General features: G+C 36.0%; 2 protein-coding genes across 3 annotated transcripts in view; one reads left to right on the top strand and one right to left on the bottom strand.

Moving 5' to 3' along the window:
• The window catches only part of LOC134529375 (cyclin-dependent kinase 17-like), a 223,353-nt gene that overhangs the window by 47,381 nt on the left and 151,440 nt on the right, over positions 1 to 24,532 (top strand). The window lies entirely within an intron of this gene.
• LOC134529376 (uncharacterized) lies at positions 8,497 to 12,564 on the bottom strand. 2 transcript variants are annotated; one of them, XM_063363374.1, is made up of 3 exons: positions 12,103 to 12,564; positions 10,727 to 10,863; positions 8,497 to 9,276 (listed from the first exon to the last, which is right to left on the bottom strand). In XM_063363374.1, the coding sequence occupies exons 1-3, from the start codon at positions 12,202 to 12,204 to the stop codon at positions 9,051 to 9,053; spliced, it is 465 nt and encodes a 154-aa protein (XP_063219444.1). In that variant the 5' UTR covers positions 12,205 to 12,564; the 3' UTR covers positions 8,497 to 9,050. The 2 variants fall into 2 exon arrangements, 1 of the variants encoding a protein (XP_063219444.1); XR_010074550.1 differs by lacking the exon at positions 10,727 to 10,863.

The raw sequence follows: 24,532 nt of genomic DNA, 5'->3' as shown, positions 1-24,532 counted from the left end.
TTGCTAGAATTGAAACAGTTTCACTAACTACCACTTGCATTACAGAAACTTCTAATTGGTCGTGAGTAAACAAAGCCACCTCTTCATCTTTAAAACACAGTACCTGTCCTTCCATGCCAATAACGAATCCGTATCGATTCATGATGTCTACTACTAATATTACCTCATCAGTGATATCAGCAACAAGAAAGGTCTGTGATAATATCCAAGTTCCAATCCTTAATTCCAGATCGAGCTGTCCATGCACAGGTGAGGTGCCTCCGGTTGCTGTTTTGAGTCTGTATGGAATGGGTGTTCTCTTCAGCTTTTCTCTATTTACAATGTCTGTGCGAATAATAGATGCCGATGCCCCTTTGTCAACAGTAAGTGAACATTGTCTGCCATTGATCCATCCATTGAGAAACAAACTGTCATGGTCTCTATGAAATACGGATACAGTATAAACCCTAGGGGCTACAATTTCCTGTAGAGCTGGCATGCGCCCCCTCATACCAGCTATTACTCGTTTCCCTGTTGATATTCTTGTTTTTCTTCCTGTTGTGTTGTCTTCCTGCGTGTCAGACAGTCCCACTTGATGTGTCCTAGTTAATTGCAGATGAAGCACCGCGAGCATCCTACTCTTTTGATCTGGTTACCTGGAGTATCATTCAGCAGCTTCTTCAATGCCCTTAGAATATCCATTCATTAGTGGTGTTTCCAGCATTTACTGCATTGTAGGGCTCCAGTACAGCTCTCCTTGTCCTGATGCTTGTGTTTCTTGAGGCACTGCGTGCTGCCTCAATTTCCAGGGCATGGACCAAGGCCTCGCAGCTCTTCTTGTGTTGGGCCAAACAAAGAGTTTGCTGAACCTCCGCATCTCTGAGCCTGTCTATAAAAGCACTAATGGCTAGCTGCTGGCGGTTGGCGCTTCTGGGTAGGCGAGGTGCACGAGTCGCTCGATGTCGGCTTCGAACTCTTGGAGGATTTCCGAAGATCTTTGTTGACGTGTCTTCAGGGCTGTTCTGTACACCTCCCCCATGTGTCGGTCGCCATACCTTAGCTCAAGGGCTTCTACTAATACTTCATATTCTTTCTGGTCTGTAACTGGTATGGTCTGCAGCAGCTCTAGTGGAGATCCTCGCAGGGCCAAGACGAGTGCCTTCATCGTCCCACCCATTTACTTCAGCAGCTGCCTCAAACTGTCACCTGTAGACAGCCCACGACGATTGGCCATCAAAGGTGAGTGGCTTGAATTTTGGGAGACCAGTTTCGGCTTCCACCTTCACGTCTTCAGAATAACTACTCCGTTTCGTAGCATATGTTGCTTCCTTGAGCATCCGACGCCACTCTTCGGTTACTGCTGATACTCGCTGTTCAGTTGCCTGCTCGAGTTAAGTGTCAGAAAAAATTAAAAAACATGACTTATTCACTGCGAACTGTTTTGAAGTATTCTGAGATGTTTCACATAAAAAAAAAAACCTACATGTGTATTTCATTCAGATTTTTTTTATTAATAAATTAATGCCTTAGGACGCCACCGAACAAATGTTAAGACAAAAACTATACAGGTTTCACTTAAATAATTTTTTTAAAATATTGAAATGCATTTTCTCACAAACTGACACATCAAAAAGTTGACCAGAGGAAATTTTTTTTTCTATTAAAGATAGATGGGGGACAAAAGCATGAAGAATGTTAACAATGAATTGAATTAGTTTTTAAAAACAGTTCCATCTCAATTGCTTCTACAGTTTCCGTGGAAATAGCTGTTAAAGATGTGTCTTATCAGTACAAGAGCACGCTGCAATAGAGGTTTCTCTCACAAGCTGCCGTCGTAAGAGGAAACAGGGTCATGTGTTTAGATAAGTGGGGTTCTGTCCTGCAAGCAATTTCTAATACATGGCTTCCTTAGTCAACCATGTATTTCCTTAGACACGCATTTCTGAAAACCAGCCTGCCAGTTAGTATAGCAAAACCCCTTATTTGCACTTTTCATGGGGACAAAATAAAAAAGCGGGAAAAGTGTAAATAAAGGGAAAAGTAAGAAATACGTTAAAGTTAATTAAAATACTGTCGCATCCTGCAGCGTTCATAACAAATGCGGGCTACATTACACATACGCAATGCACCACAGTAAAAAAATTAAAAAAAAAAGGGCCGCTTGGAAATTTACCGTCAATAGCGTGCCGTGCGCGGAGAAAGGTCATCGTACTCAATCAGCTGTTATGGCGCGGCATAGCCGCAGGCTGGCTCTCTCTGTTGTCTGAGCTGCGCATGCGCAGTATAATAAACTCAATGCTCCGCCCAGACTCGTGACGTTCCATCAGCAGCCAGCCAATAGATGTGAGCTTAGCGGAAAAAAATATAAGCTCCACCTCCCGTGTACGAGTTTTGTCCAGTTCTAATACCACTTTATTGGTATACGCACCAGTTTTTTCGCTGCCGTGACTTGTTCAAGTTTACGTTCATCTTGATGTCTTGATACCAATAATTAATTATTTACGATCCCCAGATATAAATGGTTAGTTTAAAAAATATGCGTCAACTGTACAATACTTCTGAAATTATAAAATACGTATAAAACAGTTACCAAGACTCCGCTCATTTTATCTAGTGAAGTTTAGGTCTCGTACCAGTATTTCGGCTAAGTTGTGACATAAATATAGTAACAGAACGTTTATACATTCGTGAGTTAACGTTTTTCCCGAGTACATTCTAGATTGTCTCCTGCTATAATTGCTCGGACTTTTACACGCCTAGGCTTAAATTATTATATGTTTAGAAATAAAAACAAGTTTTCATGTTATAAAATATGTTTATTTTGCGATTTAAAATGTTCACTGCCGACTATAAAAGTTACGTTTTTCACAATGTTTTTAGGCCTACTATGGTTGTTACGTGACGTAAATAGCGGGATGGATTAGATTTTTGAGACGTAATTTGCGTGAAATATTGTATTGGATTAAATGGGATCCTAACGGGACCTGAAGAATATAGTGCAAATAACGGGAAAACGTAAATAACGGTAACGTAAATAACGGGTTTCACTGTATCGTGTCTCGCGAGGAAGCAACGCGTTGTGTCCGGTGACTCGTTACAGTTATAATTTTGACAAATTATATATTTACATTCGTGATTTTATTTTCTACATTTATTTTTATTACGTACATATAAAATATGGAAGATAGAACACTGAAAATAAATTATATCGGTAGGCTACGCGGGAGGGAGCGTAAGATTGTGTTGAATGTATTTGAGTATTTTTCAAAAAATATGAGTGTGTGCAATGCAATTAAGGAAGCTTCCAAAACAACCGGCTGTTCCGAACGAATCATTTACAACATAAGGACGGAACTACAGCGACATGGTACCCTAAGTACGCCTGTTAAGGTAAAATCAAAAAGAAAAAAGAAACAGAAAAATTGCCGAAAACAAACTTACGATTGCATTGTGCAGAGTGGTCTACGGCGGATCGTTCACACTTTTTTGTTTGCTAACATTCCTCCCACTTTAAATGTCATTTTAGCAAAAGTGAATAGTGACAAATCACTGCCAGATTTCTCTCGTACCACCCTGCATAGGTTCCTTCACGACATTGGGTTTGAATATTTAAGAAGAGGAAACAAGGCAGCATTCATAGAACGTGACGAAATAATTCGGTGGCGGCATACCTACTTGAGAGAAGTAAGAAGATTTAGGAATTTAGGAAAACCAGTTATCTATACAGATGCATCTTGGGTAAATGTGGGGCTCAGTGTGGAAAAGGCATGGAAAGATACAACAGTGAAGAGCGCTAGGCAGGCAGCCAGTGAAGGCCTTATTTTAGGCCTTAAACCTCCTACAGGACGAGGTGCACGTTTTGCATTAGTGCATGCAGGTAATGAGGATGGTTTTGTTCAAAATGCTGCCCTTACTTTCTTGTGCAAAAAGAACACAGCTGATGCTCATGATGAAATGACAACAGATGGGTATGAAAAGTGGTTTGCCGAACAACTTTTGCCAAACACTCCAGAGGGATCTGTTATTGTTTTGGATAATGCGTCATACCATAGCAGGATGTGTGAACCAATTGCCGTGCAACGTTGGCTTGTGGGGGATATAAGACAGTGGCTCACGGAGAAAAGCATTCCTTATGATGCCAGTATGATTAAGCGGGAATTGCTACACATAGTAGGGCGAGAAATGCACAAGTACAATAAATACAAACTTGAAGAAATAGCCAAATACGTAGGTCGAACTGTACTTCGCTTGCCCCCATATCATTGCGAGCTAAACCCTATTGAAATGGTATGGGCCCAAGTGAAATCGTTCGTAAGACTGCATAACAACTTTCAAGGCACATGAAATGGAGTCCTTAATAACAAAGGGTTATGACCACGTATCAAAAGAAAACTGGTAAAATTATGTACAAACTGTGAAAAACATGTAAGAAGATCTGTGGAGAGCTGACGAACTTCAAGATGACTAGGAAAGATTTTTGATAAGTTTAGCCTCGTCCAATTCATCCCAGTCATCTCCAGCGCCCCAACCCCATTCTTCTGATCAACTTTATGTCGAGCATACGTTGTTAAAAAGTACACAATACTAAAAAAAAATTTTAAAACCAACATATTTGGTTAGAATAGAGAACATTTACAGGGCATTGTTATCCTGTGTAGAGTAGATGAATGGCTCTGTTCAATCAGATAGATTCAGCCAATTCCTTCTCCTTCACCTAATAATATGCCCGGTAAAAATAGTGTTAGTGAACTTTAATTTGGAGCATTACATACACATATAGATGTTTTCACCTTCAAGTATTTGCAAGAGTCTTTAAATAATTGTTACAAAAAGAATTCTATAGGTCTTGACTAATTTTGATACTGTTAACTTATTTTTGTTGGTGGTTACTAGCTGAAAAAAAAAAGGGAAATGTCACAGCATACTATCTTGAACATTGTAGCTTACATTTAATTTGGCATTATCCTTTTCTCAGAAACATATTTTACTTATATTTTTTTAGACATACCAAATAGCTATAATTATGCTGCAAGAGGGGAGGGAAAGGCCATATGCCTTGTGAATAGGGAGGTCTTTAGAGACTGTAAGTGACATAGACCAGGGATATTGGGAAAGGAATTATTTCTGGCCTATCAGTCACGTCTCTCTGTCAGTCGTCCTTCTGCCATCCGCCTATCTGTCAACAAGCCAAGTGATTCAAAATAATTTGTACACCATCAAATACTTTTCTACTTTGATGCTGCCAACTGACTAGAAGGCTTAAATAGTGGTGAAAATGTATCTTATATAGGTATGTAAGATTGACAATCATGAAAGTTAAGCACTTAATAAATCAATTAACTAAATTTTTTTTCACTCTGATATTGACTAAAATATTTTCAGTTCTTAAAAATTTGTTCAATCGTAAGTTAAAAACATTTGATGGAAGCAGCTAAACAAATAAACAAAATTAAAACTTTTTAAGATATTAAAAGTTGCCGGCAATAAGTATCTTGCTAAAATTTTTTGAGGTTATTTCATCTGTCCATCCGTCGAAAGTTAAAGCATGTTAAGCCATCTGATTGGCTGAAGGTCACGTAATTGGCAGAGAGACAGATGATGGATGGATGAAACTAGTCATAAAGAGTCCAGCTTAAGATTTCACCTAGGCTTATGCTGCCGCCTGTGGTCAAATATTTAAGATAAGATTTCCCGAAATAAATATAAACAGTCTCCATCCAAAATGTGACTTGTCTTTGTTGACCTACAAACAATAACTAACTTGGCTAACCTTATCCTCCAAGAAGAATGAGTTTGCCCGCGTGATTTAACCGAAGAACCAATACTAACAAGCTTTTTGAATACAACCAATAACAAAGAATTTTATGTCAAAGAAAATTTCTCTGTACTTTTTGTTTACTCAATGTAGTATTTCACCATAGAATAGAGAGATGGTATAGAATGGACTTCCGTGTTTACAAAGAAAACACTGTTCGCTTCACCCCAAGCGGGTGTGAACCTCAACTATGCCATCAAGTGTGGACAATTAGAATGTGCATATCCTGTCCATATATGAGGAGCTTTCGTGCAAAACTTGATAAGTCCACTTTAAATGGTTTTGAGATAATGATGGAAAACCGGTAACTCATAGCAAAACATTAGTAAAAATTTGTAACTATTAGCATAAATTGTGCTTGAATTTCGTATTAATGTAAGGTTAGTAATAAGTTAATACACTATTTAGTTTGGTAGATAATTATGAAACAAATATGGACATGTCAGGTTTTGTTGTAATAAGAGAGAGTTACAAGTTCCTTGCTTGTTCTTCACAAAATATCTTGTACAAGTCATACATTTTACTCTGATTTAGGCGCACATTAAGGTATTTCCGGTTTGGAGCCTGCTGCCTGGAATAGTGACTGCTATATCTAGGAAATAGTGAAATGTGCTCCTTTACCAGATCCACTTTTTCCTTCACAATTTTATTAGCAGAAACTTTATGGCCTCGTTTGTCTCTAGGTGAAATGCACGTGTCAGAACCCTTTTTCTTGGAAGCAATGTTAGCAATTCATTTATTGGAAATATCAACTGTCTTTAAAAAGAAACTGGGGACCGAGGGGTCCCAGGGATGTGAGAGGTATGGTTCCGTGTCGTAGCTACTCAGATCCCACAGAGGGGGCTGGCTCTGTAGGAGGTCTGGGGGTGAACGGCGGAGCTGGGGGTGGGTCGGTGGGGCCGAAGTTGGGATGGGTCTCCTCAACCTCTCGACCTAGCCGGGCGCTCTCCAGTAACATGCCGCGATTGGAAATAGCGAATCTATTTCCCGGTTCTCGGAACTCATGTCGGGCACTGGTAACAGTGTCTGGCATGTAAAAGATCCATCTTTTTTCCTAACCAGGACAATGCCCTAACGGGATCAGTCGCCTGGGGGAGTTTTGATGTTTATAAGAGGTGTGATCCTATGTACATGTCTTTAAAAAGAATTCTTTGCAAACCCGTGTCTTTCCCAAGTGATACTGACAAGAACAAGGATTTTCCACGAACTGCATTTGCTATTTTCCTATGTGGCTGCTCCAATACAATTGTAGAATTCAAATAAGACTATTGTGAATTCCCAGTTACTTAGTTCCTAGTACTGATAAAAACATTCTTGATGCTTTGCTTCACTTACATTGACATTGCAATTGTAATGACATTTATGATTATATACCTAAACTTTTCTTTCTTCGTGAACCTGACCTTTTCTGTCTATGTACTTCTTACCCTTGTTACGTAACTTTGATGATTAATACCTTTTCCAATCATGCATCCGTCTTGTTTTTTTCTTACCAGGATGTTTGCACCACTGTGCAGGGGGTTCTAGGTCACCTTCTGTCTCATTTCCTTCCTCAACGCCATCTGAAACATAGTAGTAAAATGACTGTAGTATTTAACTAAATTAAATTTGATGAAACTACAAGGGTACAGCTTTTAAAGTGCAATCTTAATGGTTATAATGTTGATTGAAATATTGTGTAAATAATTAAACTAGATGCACTAGAACTGGGACAACTGGGACAACTGGGACATTAAAATAAAAATAATCTGTAATAACCCACCTTCTTGGGAACTGTCATTTGAAGTACTGTCTTCTTTCTCTGGATTATATTGTTCAGGGTTTTAATCTACATTGTCGTTGGTGTTATCTGGAAAAAAAAAATTTAACCTTAATGTCTCATACATGCAAAAGTAGTACGCCTAAGAAACTAAAGTGAACCTAAAATGATCATCAAGGATATTTTATTAGTAGTATTTTCAATAACAGAAAAATGGTAATTATTAAAATAATATTACTAACAGTATTATTATTACATGTACAACTCACCACCAAACAGGCTAAGGATACTCTCTTCGGACATTTTTCAAGTGTAGCTTAGCAACATACACATCGCACGAATGAATCCATCAACTTTCAGTCAGAGGACAAGGCGTACAAGTGACTTATATCCCTTGGCCTCTCTGTAAAACTAGCGTTGCTCGAAGTCGTTTTTCATTCTGTCGCTAGGATGCAGCACCAGACAGCATTACAGTTATAGTCCATCCACAATAACCTCCTACTTTTCTGAAGCCCTGCTTTTCACCGGATCTACTTTAATGTCACTATGTATCCTTCCGCCGTATGTAAACAAAAACATTGCCATGTGACAAATGTCAAATGGTTTGTTTACAATCACCAGCTGTCAAAACAATGTGTGTGTGTGTGTGTGTATGTATGTATATATATATATATATATATACATATATATATATATATATATATATATATATATATATATATACATATATATATATAAGTAATTTGAATATGATCTAAGTATACATGTATATGTTCATAACATTAACGATACCCAATGGTAAAAATATTAAAAAATAAGTTTGTTAGCTAAAGAAATAACATATAATTTAAAGTAAATTTTTAGGAGAACATATAAATTTACAACATTTATGTAAGCAATAAATATCATCCTTTAGTACAGTTTAACACAGTTTTCTGCATCTGAAAAAAAAAGTATTGTAAATTATACATATGGCTGTCCATCTAAGCAATCTGGAAAAGACTAAGGATTGAAGGTTTAATAAAATTAACAAATTCAGATGAAAACATTTAAAAATGAATTTTCTTCTTTTATTTAATAAACCCCTACCATTTTGCCGGTTAAGGCCACAAATAAAAATATGGTTATATACATTTTCCTGAGTATACTTATTAGACAAAATCATAATTTTATGAACAGTAAAATTGTGGTAAAGAATTGACAGTAATTTCTATACCACTTATATGCATTATTTATTTGTGGCCCTGGATGGGGACTGGCTTTTTGTTTTCCAAGTAAGTTCACTGAAAAATGAAGACACACAACAAAATAAAATGTTTCACATACACCTATACGAATCCAGAAATGAAATTTATTATTAATTTCATAATATGTGTAATATAAAGTTAATACATAAAGTTCCAGTAATCAACATACTTAATGGGAATGCATAAAAGAAAAAAAAATGTTTCAAACCCCAATACTTACAGTTGCCCAGGTGTTTATTACATACAGACCTTAATAAGAACACCCGGGTAAATCATCAAGAGGAACTGCCAGTACTTCACTGTCTCCATCTACTTGCTGTGTCGTAACCTCAAATTCTTCGCTGTCACTGTCTTCACTTGAACTATCCTCGCCGAGGTGGATGATGAGTGGAGGAATGGTGCCGCTGTCTATGTGGACTTCTCTCTCCCAGTCTGCTTGAATTAGCTTCTCCACGTGATCCACACACCTCGCCCATCTAAAAAAATTAATGTATACAGTAAAACCTCTATATAAATGACCTGTTTATAGCAAAAACCACTCTATAACAAAATATGTTTGTTTCTGTCAAAACGGCATAGTAAACAATGCATGGCATGCTCTTTATTACATACAATTTTGAACTCACTCCACAAGAAACTATTTTTAAACACAACAAAACTCATTTAATGTGTTTTCCTCAACTATCAAAGCTATTATTTAATACTTGAAGTAACATGTTTTGTTTTATGTTATCTGAAAAAAAAAATTTATAGTGGTTTATTCAAGATATAATAAAGCTGTAAATATTTTCTATGTTATCAATAAAGGCTTAGAATGCATATGATAAAATATTTATTTCATAAGTTTTGTGTTTGTTTTTGGTTAAAATTTGTCCCAGACAAAAACAGTGAGATATAGCGAAAATTTAATTTTTTGAATAGTTTTGATGATTTACTGTATATGTATTTCACTATAATAACATAACTTTTGAAAATACTAATGTGCAAGAACTACATGTGTAAATACCTATTCAAGTTCGCTAGATGAAAATATTCAAAATTCTCTACGTTGAAATTTTATCTGAATATTGAAATCTGCCTACAGCACTGAACCCACCATAACTTTAAAGTCATTGACACAAGATTAAGCATAACAGAAAGTAATATCACAATTACTAATAAATACAAAACTATTTATGGAAATGAAACAATTGCAAATGGACTGCAATTACAAAAAAAAAAAAACCTTGCAAATAAGTCACCACTGTTAGATCTAGAAACTACACAGATATGTATGAATCACATGGGAATAAAATTACAAACACAAACACAAACACGAACACAAACACATACATGCAACACATTTTCAAAACGACAACTACACAAATTCAAACCACTTATTTTTACCAATTGTTTTAAAACTGTATTACTGGTATATGAATATACACAAAATGATAATCACACTATACACACACTAGCACACAAAGTTATCAAAAGGAATGGTAGGACCAGGCTGCTAGGCAACTATACTTACGTATTATGTAAAAATGTATGGTAAGGGTTTTGCTGAAGCTTGAGGAATGTTCTACAGGAAAATAAAACAATTTCTACTTCAAAAGGAATACCCCATTGGTCATGCAACATGAAAATACCTCTCTGGTGTGGAAGCATCAAGAGCCTCTTTCCAGATGGCTGCAACTGCATCATTGTCAAATCTCTTGGCCCGCCCCACGTTACTATTGTAATGGTGTTTACATTGAGCCCAAACTAGTTCGATTGCATTATAGTGGCAGTGATAGGGTGGGAGTCGTAGAATTTCGTGGCCATAGTTACGAGCCAACTCGTCTACCTCATATCTGAAAAGTGTGTTAGAACAAGGCGTATACGTAATTTTTTGCAACTATCTCACTTTTAAAGAAATGCTGTAAAAAAAACGAAATAATATACCGTATTCGGGGCTTGTTTTGTTTAGCTATTCTCAGCAGCTCCACTTTCAACAAATTATTTTCATGTTTTATCTCATTCTTCTCCAGCCACGCGATCAGTGCATCCTTGGTCCAGTTCGTTGTAGGTGTTTTCTCAACCTACGTTATGCCAACATTTAACTAAATACTCAAGTAGCTGATAAGAATTCATGACAGTAGAACCCTGTTACAATTTTACTGCTTATAAAGTTTTCCTGCCTATAATGTATTATTTTTCAAGTCCAATATTTTCCCTATAAGGACAATGTATTTAATTCCTGGATATAATGTTTCACAAATTATGCGTTTCGTGCTTGTAATGTTCACTTCATAAAATTTTAGAAGACGAAAAAAATTAAAAGCCTTTGTCTATACTGTCTATGTATATGTGTATGTTAGCAGTTAACTGCCTGTTGACACCCTTGGAAAACAAATAAATTCATAAATTTTTAGCCATTCTGTGTGTTTTCAAATGTATTCACTTAAATCACATGTTCAAGTGGCAAAAGAACTGGACTTAAGCATTTCCACTGTAAACACTGTCGTGAATTATGACAATTATACAGAAATGAGACAATTTTACAGCAATGAGACAATGTGTAAGTAAAGACAAAGCAGATAGAAGCTGGAAGCACCATGATGTTAAAGAAAAATTGTTTTTGGCTTGCTACAAGCAAATTGGAGCATCAAATATATCTTTATGCAGCTTGTTGAGTCCATTGGCAATAAATCCACACTAAAAAGTACTAAATTGAATTTCCTGCTTATGTTTTTTTTCTTGTAGCCCCTTAAAAACAAATTATAACAGGGTTCTACTGTACTTATGCAAAGCAAACATGTGTTTTGGCATATTGTCGTAATGAATTTCTAAATTTAACAAAGCATGTTAGTTTAGTGACTAGAAATTTTTTTGAAAATATTATTTTAATTTATTAAGTAGGGCAACAGAGCATTCATAAAGTGGGTCCTTTTACCAAACAAGTAATTATGTCATTTTCAAATGCTATTTGCAATAAAAAAAATTTTATTTGGTATTTCAAACCCTCTACTAAATTAGTTTGCACTACGATGTAATTCAATTACATTATATATATATATATATATATATATATATATATATATATATATATATATATATATATATCTGTGTGTGTGTGTGTGTGTGTGTGTGTAATCAATTTCAGCTCAAACATTATAGTTTATAAAAATGTAGTGTAGGCATACTATTAAGATAACAATTATTGCTGGCAAAATGTATTAGTCTCGAATATTCGTACTTATACACAAAAATAAACACATGTAAATTTTTCACATTACAATTTGAGCAATAAAAAGACACTGCTTTACCATTGCACATACCTGGGTGCTGTGATATGAAGCATTGTCTATTATGATGACACTGGGTTCCTCAAGATGCACCAACATGTCTTCAAACCACATCAAGAAAGTTTCCCCATTCATCTCGCCATGGTAGTCTGCAGTCTTCTGACCTGAAACAAAAAGTAATCCTGCTCCTGGCACAAAGCCAGTGCGCCCTCCAGCATTAACAACAATAAACCTTTTACCATCTCCAACAGTACGTCTCTTCGCAGATTGTAGACTCTTGTCCTGCCATGACTTTGATACAGTTCCTGAAAAATATATGAAATGGAAATGAAATACTTTGTATTGGACCACAGAACAAATTTTCAAATAAATTAATGCCTTGCCTCTCTGGAAAATCCATGTTTCATCAACAAATATGAAATTGGCACCTCTTTCTTTTTCTTCTTTATACTTTCTCAAGAAATCTATTCGCTGCAATACTATGTTTTCATTCTCTATCAATATCAAAGCTTTTCGTCCATCAACAGTTGTCCATGAAAATCCCATCTTCTTTAACAATTTATGAAGACTTGATCTTCCACCATAATAATCTATTTGTCTTTCCCTGATTTCTTTCAAAATGGTGTCGACTGTAACATTCAAACCTGTAAATTTATTGCATACATTAACAATACATGAAATAACAGAGGTACACAAAACTAAGCGAAACCACAACCCCGTAGAAGATAATTTAAGTGCACAATTTACATTTATTAAATAGTTTTAATAAACTTACATTTCAAAAATACTTTTAAATTAATTTAAATTTTGTAGTTTGCTTAGAGGAATTCTACATTGCAGTATTTTTGTCTGCAATGATATGACGATTATATTGCGCGTTTGTATTGAAGTTGTGTAAAACATTAGTATTTCAGCATTCAATTTAGCAATCAATAAGTTACAAGCTCTACACTGTGTTATAGGTAAATGTTTTGTATCGTGTATCCCATGTGATCCCTAGATCTTTATGCATGAACCTGTACATCCTATTGATCGTGTGGTGCATGCTTTTTTTCATTTATTCAGATCAAAGATCCTGAACATAATCAAATATTGTGGTATAGCAAGAATAATTATTATAAGTTTAATAAAACATATATATTTTCATTATTATTCAACTTTAAATCATAACTCATTACTACATCACAGGTTTTTAGTTTTGGTTTTGTACAGGATTTTTAAACGTAATAAATTAGAAAAGCAAGCATCATCAATCACAGGATCAATATTTGCAGGATCATGCGATCAGGATCAATGTATCGAATCGGATACGCGATACTAAACTTTTACTGTTTTATAACCTTCTGTTACTTCATACACTAACACACAGTTTGTCTGGCTAAGTTGTGTTTTCATATGATAGGGCCTACCCCAGTGATATTGAAACTACTCTTCAGTATCAAATTTTTACCTTCAGCGTACATCCTGTAAATTGCATTCCTGATTGCATTTACTGTGAAATCGTCGACTGTGTCAAGTGACTTTCCTTCCTGTGGCCTTTTTTTCCTCTTTTTTCCTGGTGTTGAAACTTCTTCAATGTCTTTCTTGTAGTACCTAACCAAAAAAAAAAAAAACATTTGTCATAACACTTTTCCGGGGACCCGTTCACAATACGCAGTTAGGCAGTGTTCCAAATATGGCATTTTGTCACAAATATTTGCTTTGTGGTCACTAAATGGAAACATGACAGACTTTGTCCACGAAATTAATGAAGTGTTTATTTATTTTGTAATCTCCCAAACAGATGAAAAACTAATTAAATGCAAATTATAAAATCACTCCCTTATGTTATAGTTAAACCTATCATAAAGTTTATAAACATCGTTATAAACAAACGTGTATCACACCCATAAAAATACTTGAAAGTGCCTATATTGTTATTGTTAGGACCTGAGTAGGCCTAATATGATTTTAGGTTAACTTTTCAACAGAGACGCCACATGGCGGTGTTGTCTCACACCAAAAAATATAAATTGGAAATAAAACACAAAAAACCTCGTGAGTTAAAACACAGGCCGACAATACTTAGGACACAGTCGATATTTTTTTTACGTGCATGAAAACGAAAAAAGCCTACTTACTTGAGAACAGTTGACTTTGCGATGTTGAGAAGAAACGCGGTCGTCTGCGTAACGTCACATTTCTTCAAGTCGCCTTTCCTAATTAAAACATATAAGTTCTGAGCGACGTTAATGATGTCCATCTGACGCTGCGAAGAAGTAGCTTTCCCCATCCCGGAACCAATTACCATTACAGCAATCACAAGAACCACACAAAATATCAAAACGATAACAAATTCCATCATTACAATAGTAGATAATAAATAATATAACAAAGTTAAAATACACAATATTAACACAAAATCCTGAAACACAAACTGTACGTTATTTCACGGTCAGTAATATATTAAAACACACTGCAATATGGCGTAAAGAGTGCAGACTGCAGACAAACGGCTGAAAGAGAAAACAAACAAGTGACTATTAACATTATTAATGCGCGACCACGGTTTCGGCACGTAATATTTTTTTACCGTTAACATAACGTTTTTATTTCACCAGAGATTTAAAAAAATGTTCAAACTTAACAAATACCCAAACAAATTCTTAAATACACGCGGAAAGTCAAAAAATATATATTTTGGCTATGGAACTATTTCGTTCTAATCATTGCCAACACACCACTTCTCTCACTGTTTCATTTACACACATGCGAGATCATTAATATTAATAATATTGTACATAGATAGTTACTTTTTTTGTAAAATTTTATTTAACATCATTATACGGTAATTTAGTGTTAATGCATGTTTAACATGCATATGATGGAAAGTATTTTTGCAAACGAACCAAACATGCTGCATCCTGGTGTGTTTTTTCAAAGGTTCGTTTAAAAAAGTAGGAGGTTACCGTGGATGGACTATATATCTCTTGGCCACAAACATTTTAACATATAGAAGAATCAGTTTCTGAATGTAATTCCATTCGACACAAAGTGTCACTTGTACCCCTTGGCTTCTCAGCCCCAAATATGTAATATGTTTTATTATAATTTCTAGTTGCAATAATTTTGCAGAACTTCGTACAGTCCACAAGTACAAATTAAACTTGATGCATTATTATTTTTTTGTTTGTTTTAGAACAGGCTAAATAATTGAAATAAAATAATCTTCTTAAGACATACTAATTAATTTTATACCTTTATATAAATAGGTACTTAATGGCAATAATTTAAAATTATAGTAATCTTCATATTTCTAGTATTCAAACTGGTTTTGGCAATGATTATGCAGTCAACTTGAACTTCAGTATCAAACTGGTACTATAATGTAAAAAGTACATATAGCTTGCACCGTAAAAAAGGAAATCAGTTAGAATTTATTTAAGTTCCTTTCATAGAACATAATAAGTTTTGAATATTTAGTTGGTTTAGCTGTATTAAAAATACTTTAAAATAGTGTGGAAGGTTGATAAGGTTAGGTGGCTACCTTTAAAACGCTTTAAGATAGTGTGGATGGTTGGTTAGGTTATGTTAGCTAAGTTCAAAATATTGTAAAACCACTTCAATGGTTGGTTAGAATTAACCAATTTAAAATGTTGCTAACTTAAACTAACCAACCATCCTTGCTATTTTATAATATTATAAGTAACCTAACCGTTCACACAGTTTCAAAGTATTTTAATGTAACTAACCTAACCTAACCACTTGTAAAATACTTAAAGTATTACAATCCTTTCTTAAAAAAAATTATTGGAAAACATGCCAGGAAGTATAAAAATAGAGGATTTTAAATTTTTTTGTTTTATTTTCATTTCAATTTATTTGTTTTATGTGTTGGCACTGCATAAATTCCAATATACATGTGTCTTCCTTTTTCACATTCTTTGTTGTCATTCACAAACAATATGTGGCTTTGTATACCTTAATCTTTTCTATGCGATTCAGAATTATCTTGCATTCAAAATCCTTTAACCATTCTGTTAACTTTCTTGCTCTTAATAGAAAATTAAAGCCGCACAGAAATTTTGTCACTGCACCATGATACAGAACATCATCTTTTATTAGCTACTAGTAAATAAGAATGACAAAAAAAAAACAATTGATCACAGATTGTTAGAAACTATATGGCTCAAAAAGAAATTATCAATTATACAATCATTATAGCACTACAAGTTCAAATACATAATATTACGATTTATGATGTGGGGAGAACTGGATTCGTAAGGGATAGCGCAATTAAATTTTATTACAGTATTATTAATTAATAGTACTTACAATAATAATAAATAATTGTTCTTAAAAAAGGGTTCGAACACAAATCTCTGCCACTTAAAAATATTAATTCTCAAATCACTCAATGTCCGTCGAGTTCCGCAGTTCGCACTCCTCACTGGAGGTAGGCTCAACAGTGGTCCGCCCCTTACGTTGCGCCTATCCACACGCAGTCTTACGCCACTCAGTTGCCGCACTTTCACAATCCAGTCAAACTCCGCGTTGCGCCTCTCAGGGGTGAGGGGGACTCTCACCATCTTCACCGATGTCGCATTTCCCTTTGCTCGCGGAACTCTCGGGACTGTCGTGGAACTTGTCGCAGAACTCGGCACTCATGCGGTGGCTCTCCCCGTACTTCTGTGGAGGCAGGCATCACTTTTTAAGTACTGGTGAGTTGTCTTTCGAGAACTGAAGAGAGCCGCTGTGACGAGTCGCGTTATCTGGGCAGACGTGACGCCCGAACAGTCCAGAAGGGTGGCATCCATTCACGCCACTCCGCGCGGCGGCCTGCGGAATTCCCAAGGCCGCTCAGCGATAACGGCACTGAGGCAGGACGATGCGCTGGAACCGGAGGGGGAGGGGGGGTAGTGACGACCCTTGTAATCTGGCCAGGCACGCGTTGCATGCCTTACGTCAGTGGACCACACGTGACATGGGCGTGATGCCAGTGGTCGTGCAGGGCCGCCAGCCAGCTCCGAACCTAGCATCACGATTTTGTCTCTCGCATTCATAACATTGCGCCCTCCTTAATTCTGTTCGTCCCTAACAGGTAAGACTATGCTGTTGTGGACCATGCTGCAAAGCCATCCTACGCATCGGGCAAGTGTACTGGATATGGCCCACTTCTTGACAGATGTAACATCATGCCGTCCTCTCACTCTTCGGCACCCTAGTTCAGCTTTGCGATTTCTATGGGTCTCGCTCTTCTGCTCTTGCTGCCATGGTGCTTCCCTTAGCATCGAGCAACCCCGCTGGGCACGTTCCCGTTCTGGGCGTTTCTATTGAACATGCCCTTTTGGGCACGCAGAACATCGTAGGTGACTTCCTGTTCCTTTAACGGGCGAGTTGTCACCCTCGATTCCATTGTTACATCGATGTCCTTCCTTCTTTGGTTTTCTCACATGATTTGGGCAGTCATGTTGGACATGCGAAACACCATGGGAGACCTCTTCTTTGTCGGACCAGTAGATTCTTCTCGTGTTTGATCGTTGCATCACCGCATTGTCCTTCACCCATGGATTTCCTACCACGATTCACCCATGGATTTCCTACCACGATTCGGACACATGCGCCAGATGTGTCCTAGTTATTTGCAGATGAAGCACCGCTGTTGTCCCCTTGTTCTCCGAAACTGCGATCCATTCAACACCTTCCTTAGTGTTTCGAGTATAATATTTTCGTTGGTACTCGAGCGGCCATTCACTTGGTGGTAAGGTTCTATTGCAGCCTGTCTTGCTCGGATAGTCATGTTTTTTGAGGCAATGCAGGCACCTTCAATTACCAGTGCTTGAACAAGAACATCACGGATATTTTGGTGGTGGGCCAACCAAAGAGTTTGTTGAACCTCCATATCACTGAATTTGTCCATAAACGCATTGATTGCTAGCTGCTGGTGGAACTCTGTTGGTGCTTCTGGGTAGGCAAGGTGCACGAGTCGCTCAATGTCGGCTTCGAATTCTTGGAGCATTTCTGAAGATTTCTGTTGACATGTCTTTAGGGCTGTTCTATACACCTTGCCCATGTGTTGATTACCATACCTCAGCTCAAGGGCCTCTGCTAATACTCCATAGTTTTTCTGGTCTGGGACTGATATGGTCTGCAGCAGCTCTAGTGGAGATCCTCTCAGAGCCAAGACAAGTGCCGTAGCCATTTCTCCTCGCCTCAACCATTTACTTCTGCAGCTGCCTCTCTGTCTTCTGTACACTGTCTATGAAGATTGACCATTGAAGATGTGTGGCTTGAATTTTGATTGGCAACTCTTCTGGCTTGCAGCAGCTGTAGCTTCCTTAATCATCCGACGACACTCTTCAATTACAGCTGCTACATACTGTTCGGTGGTCTGCTTGAGCTAAGCTAGCTGTTTCTCCTGTTTGGCAAGTTGTTGTTCATTTTGTACAAGATGCTCCAAACACTGTACTTTACCCTCGAACTGGATGCTTGTTTCATCAATCTTCTATCTTCATTCTTTCTTGACTCTGTTTGATATCCTCTATCTCTGTCTTAATAGCATTCTTCATCTCCTCTTGGCTGATCTTCATTTCATTCATCATCTCTTCTTTGCAGTTCTTCATTATTTCTTCATCTCTTCTTGGCTATTATCAATTTGATTCTTCATCTCTTCTGGTGACTCCATTTTATTTTTCATTTCCTCTTCGCCCTTTTTCATTTCCTCCTGGCCACCCTTTATTTCACTCATATTTTTCAACTCTGCTAGGAAAGACATTACATGCTTAAGTTAGTTGGCAGCCATCTTTCTTGTCCACATACATTCCAGTCTGTCACTATCACTACTGTCCTACAATCTGCAGTTTAACTTGACCTACGAGCTAACCTAAACTTCTACAAAAAACTAACACTAACTTCACTACAAATACACTCTAACTACAGTTCCTAACACTAATTTTAATACCAAAAATCTAAATTCAAATTTTTTTTTTAAATTCTGTATTAACTATTTGTAAATTATTCAATTAGGGCTATCTCACTTCTGACACCAAAATGTTACGATATATGATGTGGGGAGAACGGGGTTCGTAAGGGATAGCCTAATTAACTTCCTAAACCCCCATATTTGTCCTCTGCTTCAAGACCCTTCATCACCTAATCAACCATTTTAACAGTTTTACAGTATTTTAAATGTCACTGACCTAGCATAACAACCCATTAACTTTAGTAACAATTACCTAGATATGCAAAAATTTAACATCGTGGGGAAAAATTTAATGAGTTTTTATGGAATATAAAAATCTTATTTAGTAATGTTCTGCATATCACATGCACAAATGACATTTGTGGAAAAAACTTATGCTTTGCTTAATTAATTCAATGAAATATTAATATAATCTAGTAATATGACATAGTTATATAATAATTGCTCTGTAAAATCATTATTAAATAGACCACTGTGTACCACGTGACAACCATACAATGACAATAAGAATGTGACAGAGCTTAGTACTAAGTTAACAAAATAGAGCGGAATGAAGAGCTAATATTGCATTTATTGAAAACAAACATAGGACATTTCACAAAGTGAAAATAAAAGTACTTAGAGGTGTTTGCTACCAGGGCATTCCTCAGTGACTTGCCATAATAATCACTGCAACACACGGAACCATGGCATAGCTACATAAGGCAAGCAATAGAAATACAATAAATATTATGACATCAACATCATGAAAAATTATTGCGGGCACTTACACTCAGCATAGTCAATGAACTCTAGGTAAACTAATCTAAAAAAATATTATTTACAAAGGGGCATAAAATCTTCAGAAAGACAACAAATCTATGTGGCACAAATCAAGCCACAGAGCCATCAACAAGCAGTAAAATATGAGTGCATTGAAGGAACAATGTTAAAAATATATTTTAAAAACAATGTTTATCAATGATTAGAGCACATAATAATAATAAGCGAAAGAGAACAGGAATGAGTAAACAGTAAGACTGCACTTGACAACTGGTGCCTACAATCAAAAACAACAACTCATCTTATAATAAGGCTTCTCAGAGAAGTGCTCCACTCGGATCTCTCGTCCGATGGTGGCAGACACGATGACTTGTTCCAGGCGAAGTCCAGCGTGGGCAGCACTTGCAGCTAGCAGTCGTTGGGTCACCCGGAGTTACACCCCAAGGTAATCTTCCAGTTCGGCAGCTCAGCCCAAGCGAAAACTATGTTCTTGTACAGCTCGTACAAAACATTTGACACACTGCAGAACACAAGTAATTTATATCCTGGACACCCAGATTTATCGACCTCGAGTAAAACTGTCTGTCAATGTTTTATAGTAGTCTCTACGAAACATCTTCATATAAAACACTGATCGGAGGTGTAAAGACTAATTCTACATACATACTCCTAACGTAAGCCATTATGAACATGAAAGTAATTTCGAGGTGCAGTTTGAATTTTTAGAATGTTGTTGGCACAGATGAGAAGACCTCAAATAAGTATAGGCAAGTTCCTTACGTAACCATCACACATAACATACGTATCTTATGTATCTTGCCAACACGGGACCAAGGAATGTCACAGTATTTATGTTCTTGACTCCTCGCCAACTCCAGCTCAACAGATTCGTCACTAATGCCAACCCAGAAAAGAAGGATCCTAAGTCCTTAGAACACTCGTCTATCTGTCACTTCGAGAGATTACTCCAAAAAAATGGCTAAATCCAAAATGAAAAACACTCAAATTATTCTATCACCAGAGCTGAAAAATTATTCTTTGTTCCACTGCTAGCTTCACGAAATAATTCTCTCTCCCTCTCCACATTAACATAGTGACGATAACATAGCCAGAGTAGGCTTCGGCAGCAGTCTAGGTGGCAGCATGACGACAGGCATAGTGATGATCTGGAGTGAGTGGCAGTGCAGTGGTCTTCTAGTTGACAAGTCTCTCCAAGGGCTTTCCCTCCTGCTGTCTCTCTCGACAGCTTGCGAGGGGCTTCATATACTCAACTAGCTCACCAAGAAGCGCGGACAAGAAGCTTCTTCCATCTTCCAGAACAATGTGGTGACAAAACCATTTCCAGGTCACATGACACAAGGGAAGAATTTTTTTTTTTCACCAAGCAAATCTTTTTTTGGCAAGTAGCATTTTTTTTGCAGAGGCCTTACATGTGACCTACCTCCCAGGGACGACAATTGGCACAAAGCACTTCACGATTCATCAAAAGCACAGCAAAAGACATAGATAGGTGAAATGGTGGTGAGCCCAAGAGGCACAAGAAAATTAAAATGGTTATGACAGTTTCATTCACAAAATCTTCTACCCAGCAACCATTGGCATAAGTTATCCATGTCAACTTATGGAAACTATAAACAACAGAGAAAAATATATACAAACATTTAAAACACCTAAAATATCACACATTTTTATAGACCCATAATAATGAATAACAATTGGTATAATTGGCAAGTACTATTTTCTCCTTTCCCTTGATACAAATTACAATAACATAAAAATGTTTCTGCATGTTAAATATGGCACTTATGCTAGCTAGATACGAATAATTTGTAATTCCATAAGTTTTACTTTTTTTCACACAAGCAGCGACTCACCAGAATACCTTTTTAAATAGTTTGGTTAATTTAAAACCTCGTTATTACAAAGTGATAAAATTAGGTTTTCCTGGAAAAGGAACATTTCTAGAACCCATTTAGAACTTATAAACATAATTACAAAAAAAACCTTAGTAGCATTCAAAGCTGCAAAATTAATAAACTACTAATATATTTCAATATTTTTTAACGTAGCTGACACAACATAGCCTAATAAACATTGAGACAATCCAGGCCTCACCAGCTAGCTATGAATTGAATTGCACATAGATAAACTGATGCTTCACTTTAAGTTGTAGGTTAAGACAGTTAGTGAATATTAAATTGGAGAATATTTTTTATGGATTTAGAGTGACGCTCTGTTTTAAATAAAAAATTTATCACTGACTTTATTTCACTGTACCAAAAAATTGTCACACTGGCTAATTACGTAAATTAACGCTTTTACGACTGATTGCTCAGCACAGAAATAATTTTAAGTTCAGTAAAACTGCGAAACTATTCAAAGTCAATTATTTATTAATGAAAATATCCCACGGTCACTTCCGAACACACGACACTAAATAGCCGAGACGCTATTCTCTTCCCAGCGTTGCCACCAATTCTACAAAAAGGCTTCACTTGGTACATTTACTGCTGCCTGTGGTAGAATCTTCTATTAAAAAAAAACTGTCCATGTTCTAGAAATGTAACCAACTGCTATTAAACTTTAAAATTTCCATATGAACACACTATTCATAAAAACCAATCATAAAAACACTACTTCTACGTGCACTAACAATTATTCACTAGATTTAAAACATGTAAAAAGGATCTAAATGGATTAATGAAAATAAAATACTCACATTTTTATAAAAAAATATAATGCAATTATAAATTAAATAAATGCTATTAAAATATTTTGATTCACTGCATTATTGAAAAACATTAACTCTTTATAAAAAAATACTCTGAAAAATTGGGAAATAATTAATTCCACAACATACTCCGCAAATGAGTGAATCATAGGGGCCACTACTAGCATAACTGTTAACCTAACCTAGATGGGTTAGTCAGCCTGGCAATTTTCAGCACTATAGGTGAATATTTTTACATTTAGTCATATCAAATCAATATAACTGAAAACAAAAGGTCTTATGTATCAGTATGAGCACAACTTACAAATACTAGGTGATAAACATATAATGGGGAGCTAGTTTTTGGTTATGTTCCTGTGCACCACTTGGCTGCATAGTTTGCTTGCTATTAGAAAAAACTCATGTTTGTATTAAAATTATTTTACAGTATTTGTATTATTGCAACCCAAAATGCACTATGTATAATTAACTGTTTCTTATATTTAATTATACAAACCAGTGTTTTTTAGGATTTTGGGAAATCCATATTTTTATCAATTTATGAATGTATACAAAAATTAAGTAATACATGCTTAAGGCTACACACAAACGATTAATTTAAAATTGTATACAGCATGATTACATGCACTTAGTTTATACTAGGGTTTACATAAATTGACCTTTAAGTTTCTAAAAACTATTCAATAATTAGGTTTTAAATTTATAAAAACACTTTATGAACAATTATAAATTATTTGTAGAAAACAATCACAGCAAAAATATGATATTATGGAAGCAAAATAATTTAGGATACTGCCTCTTAAACTTGTGGTACAAAAATTAATTTGCAGAAGGGCGGGCAATTTATGGTCAGGGGCAAGCAAAAAAAAAACATGTTAATATTGTTAGGACCTAAACATATGATATTGTATTGTGCTGATTAAGTTTATACATGCTACAGTTTCATTGTACTTCAATAAATCGTTTTAATTTTTCTACCCATTGTTTTACATTAACACTGACAAAAATCATAATATTGTTAAATTTCAAAGCAATCAAATATAATATTACATGAATTTAATTAATTTTATGGTACATTTTTTGTAACATGGTAATTTTAAAGCAACAATACAATATTGTTCAGGTATGTATCACATTGCTTTCATCTCACTGTCTGACATGCATTATAAGGTATATGTTAAATGTATACTGGGAAAGGTTAGTTAAGTCAGCTAAGTTAATAATACGTAAAATCTTTGTTAATATTATTAAAATCAAAATAAAAATTATATTTAGTCCCACTTAAAAACTCTGTTGTGATTTAATATTCACTTTTTTTTTCTTTCAAGAAGCCACTACTCTCAACATTTGCCAATACAATAATTTCACAGAATGCTACCTAAACAGTGATAATCAGAACCCGCATTTAATAAATTCATTACCATACCTACTAGAGAGGGATGTGATAATCACAGTCGGTGGGTAATAAGGGTCATCCTGATTTCTGGGAAATGGAGCACACAGTTTGGATTCTGACATGTGCTGCCCTACGTACAGACACACATGAACTAGCTTCAGAACCGACACCATCTTGACATTCTTTCCTGTTCTGCTACTGTGCAAAGTGAATCACCTCAATTTCGGATGCAAGGAACAAAAAATATTGCGGCAGTAAGACAGAAGTTTGTTTTATACTTTATGGCAAAGCATGGAACTGGGTAACAAAATAGGGCTAGGTGGACAGTGCAAATAGAACATTATTTATTTTGCAATAATTGCAATGAACATAGGACTTATTAGCAGTTAAATAAGCAATGACCAGAGGCTCTGCTACCTCTGTGTGTGTCTTTCTATTTTCCTGGTACCAACTGTAACATATTAAATCAGGCATAAGTACCTCATTAAACTTGACCTTGAAAATTCTCCTAAAAATTTAATAAAAGCCCCAAGAAAATATCAAGCTGCTTTGCAGAAGTACAGAACTCAAAATATGTTAACATTAACAGGACACGCAGCTTACCAAAGATAGA

Source organism: Bacillus rossius, chromosome 2 (assembly GCF_032445375.1).
Source record: "Bacillus rossius redtenbacheri isolate Brsri chromosome 2, Brsri_v3, whole genome shotgun sequence".
Taxonomy (NCBI): Eukaryota; Metazoa; Arthropoda; class Insecta; order Phasmatodea; family Bacillidae; genus Bacillus; species Bacillus rossius.
This window is presented reverse-complemented; position numbering and strand designations above follow the sequence as displayed.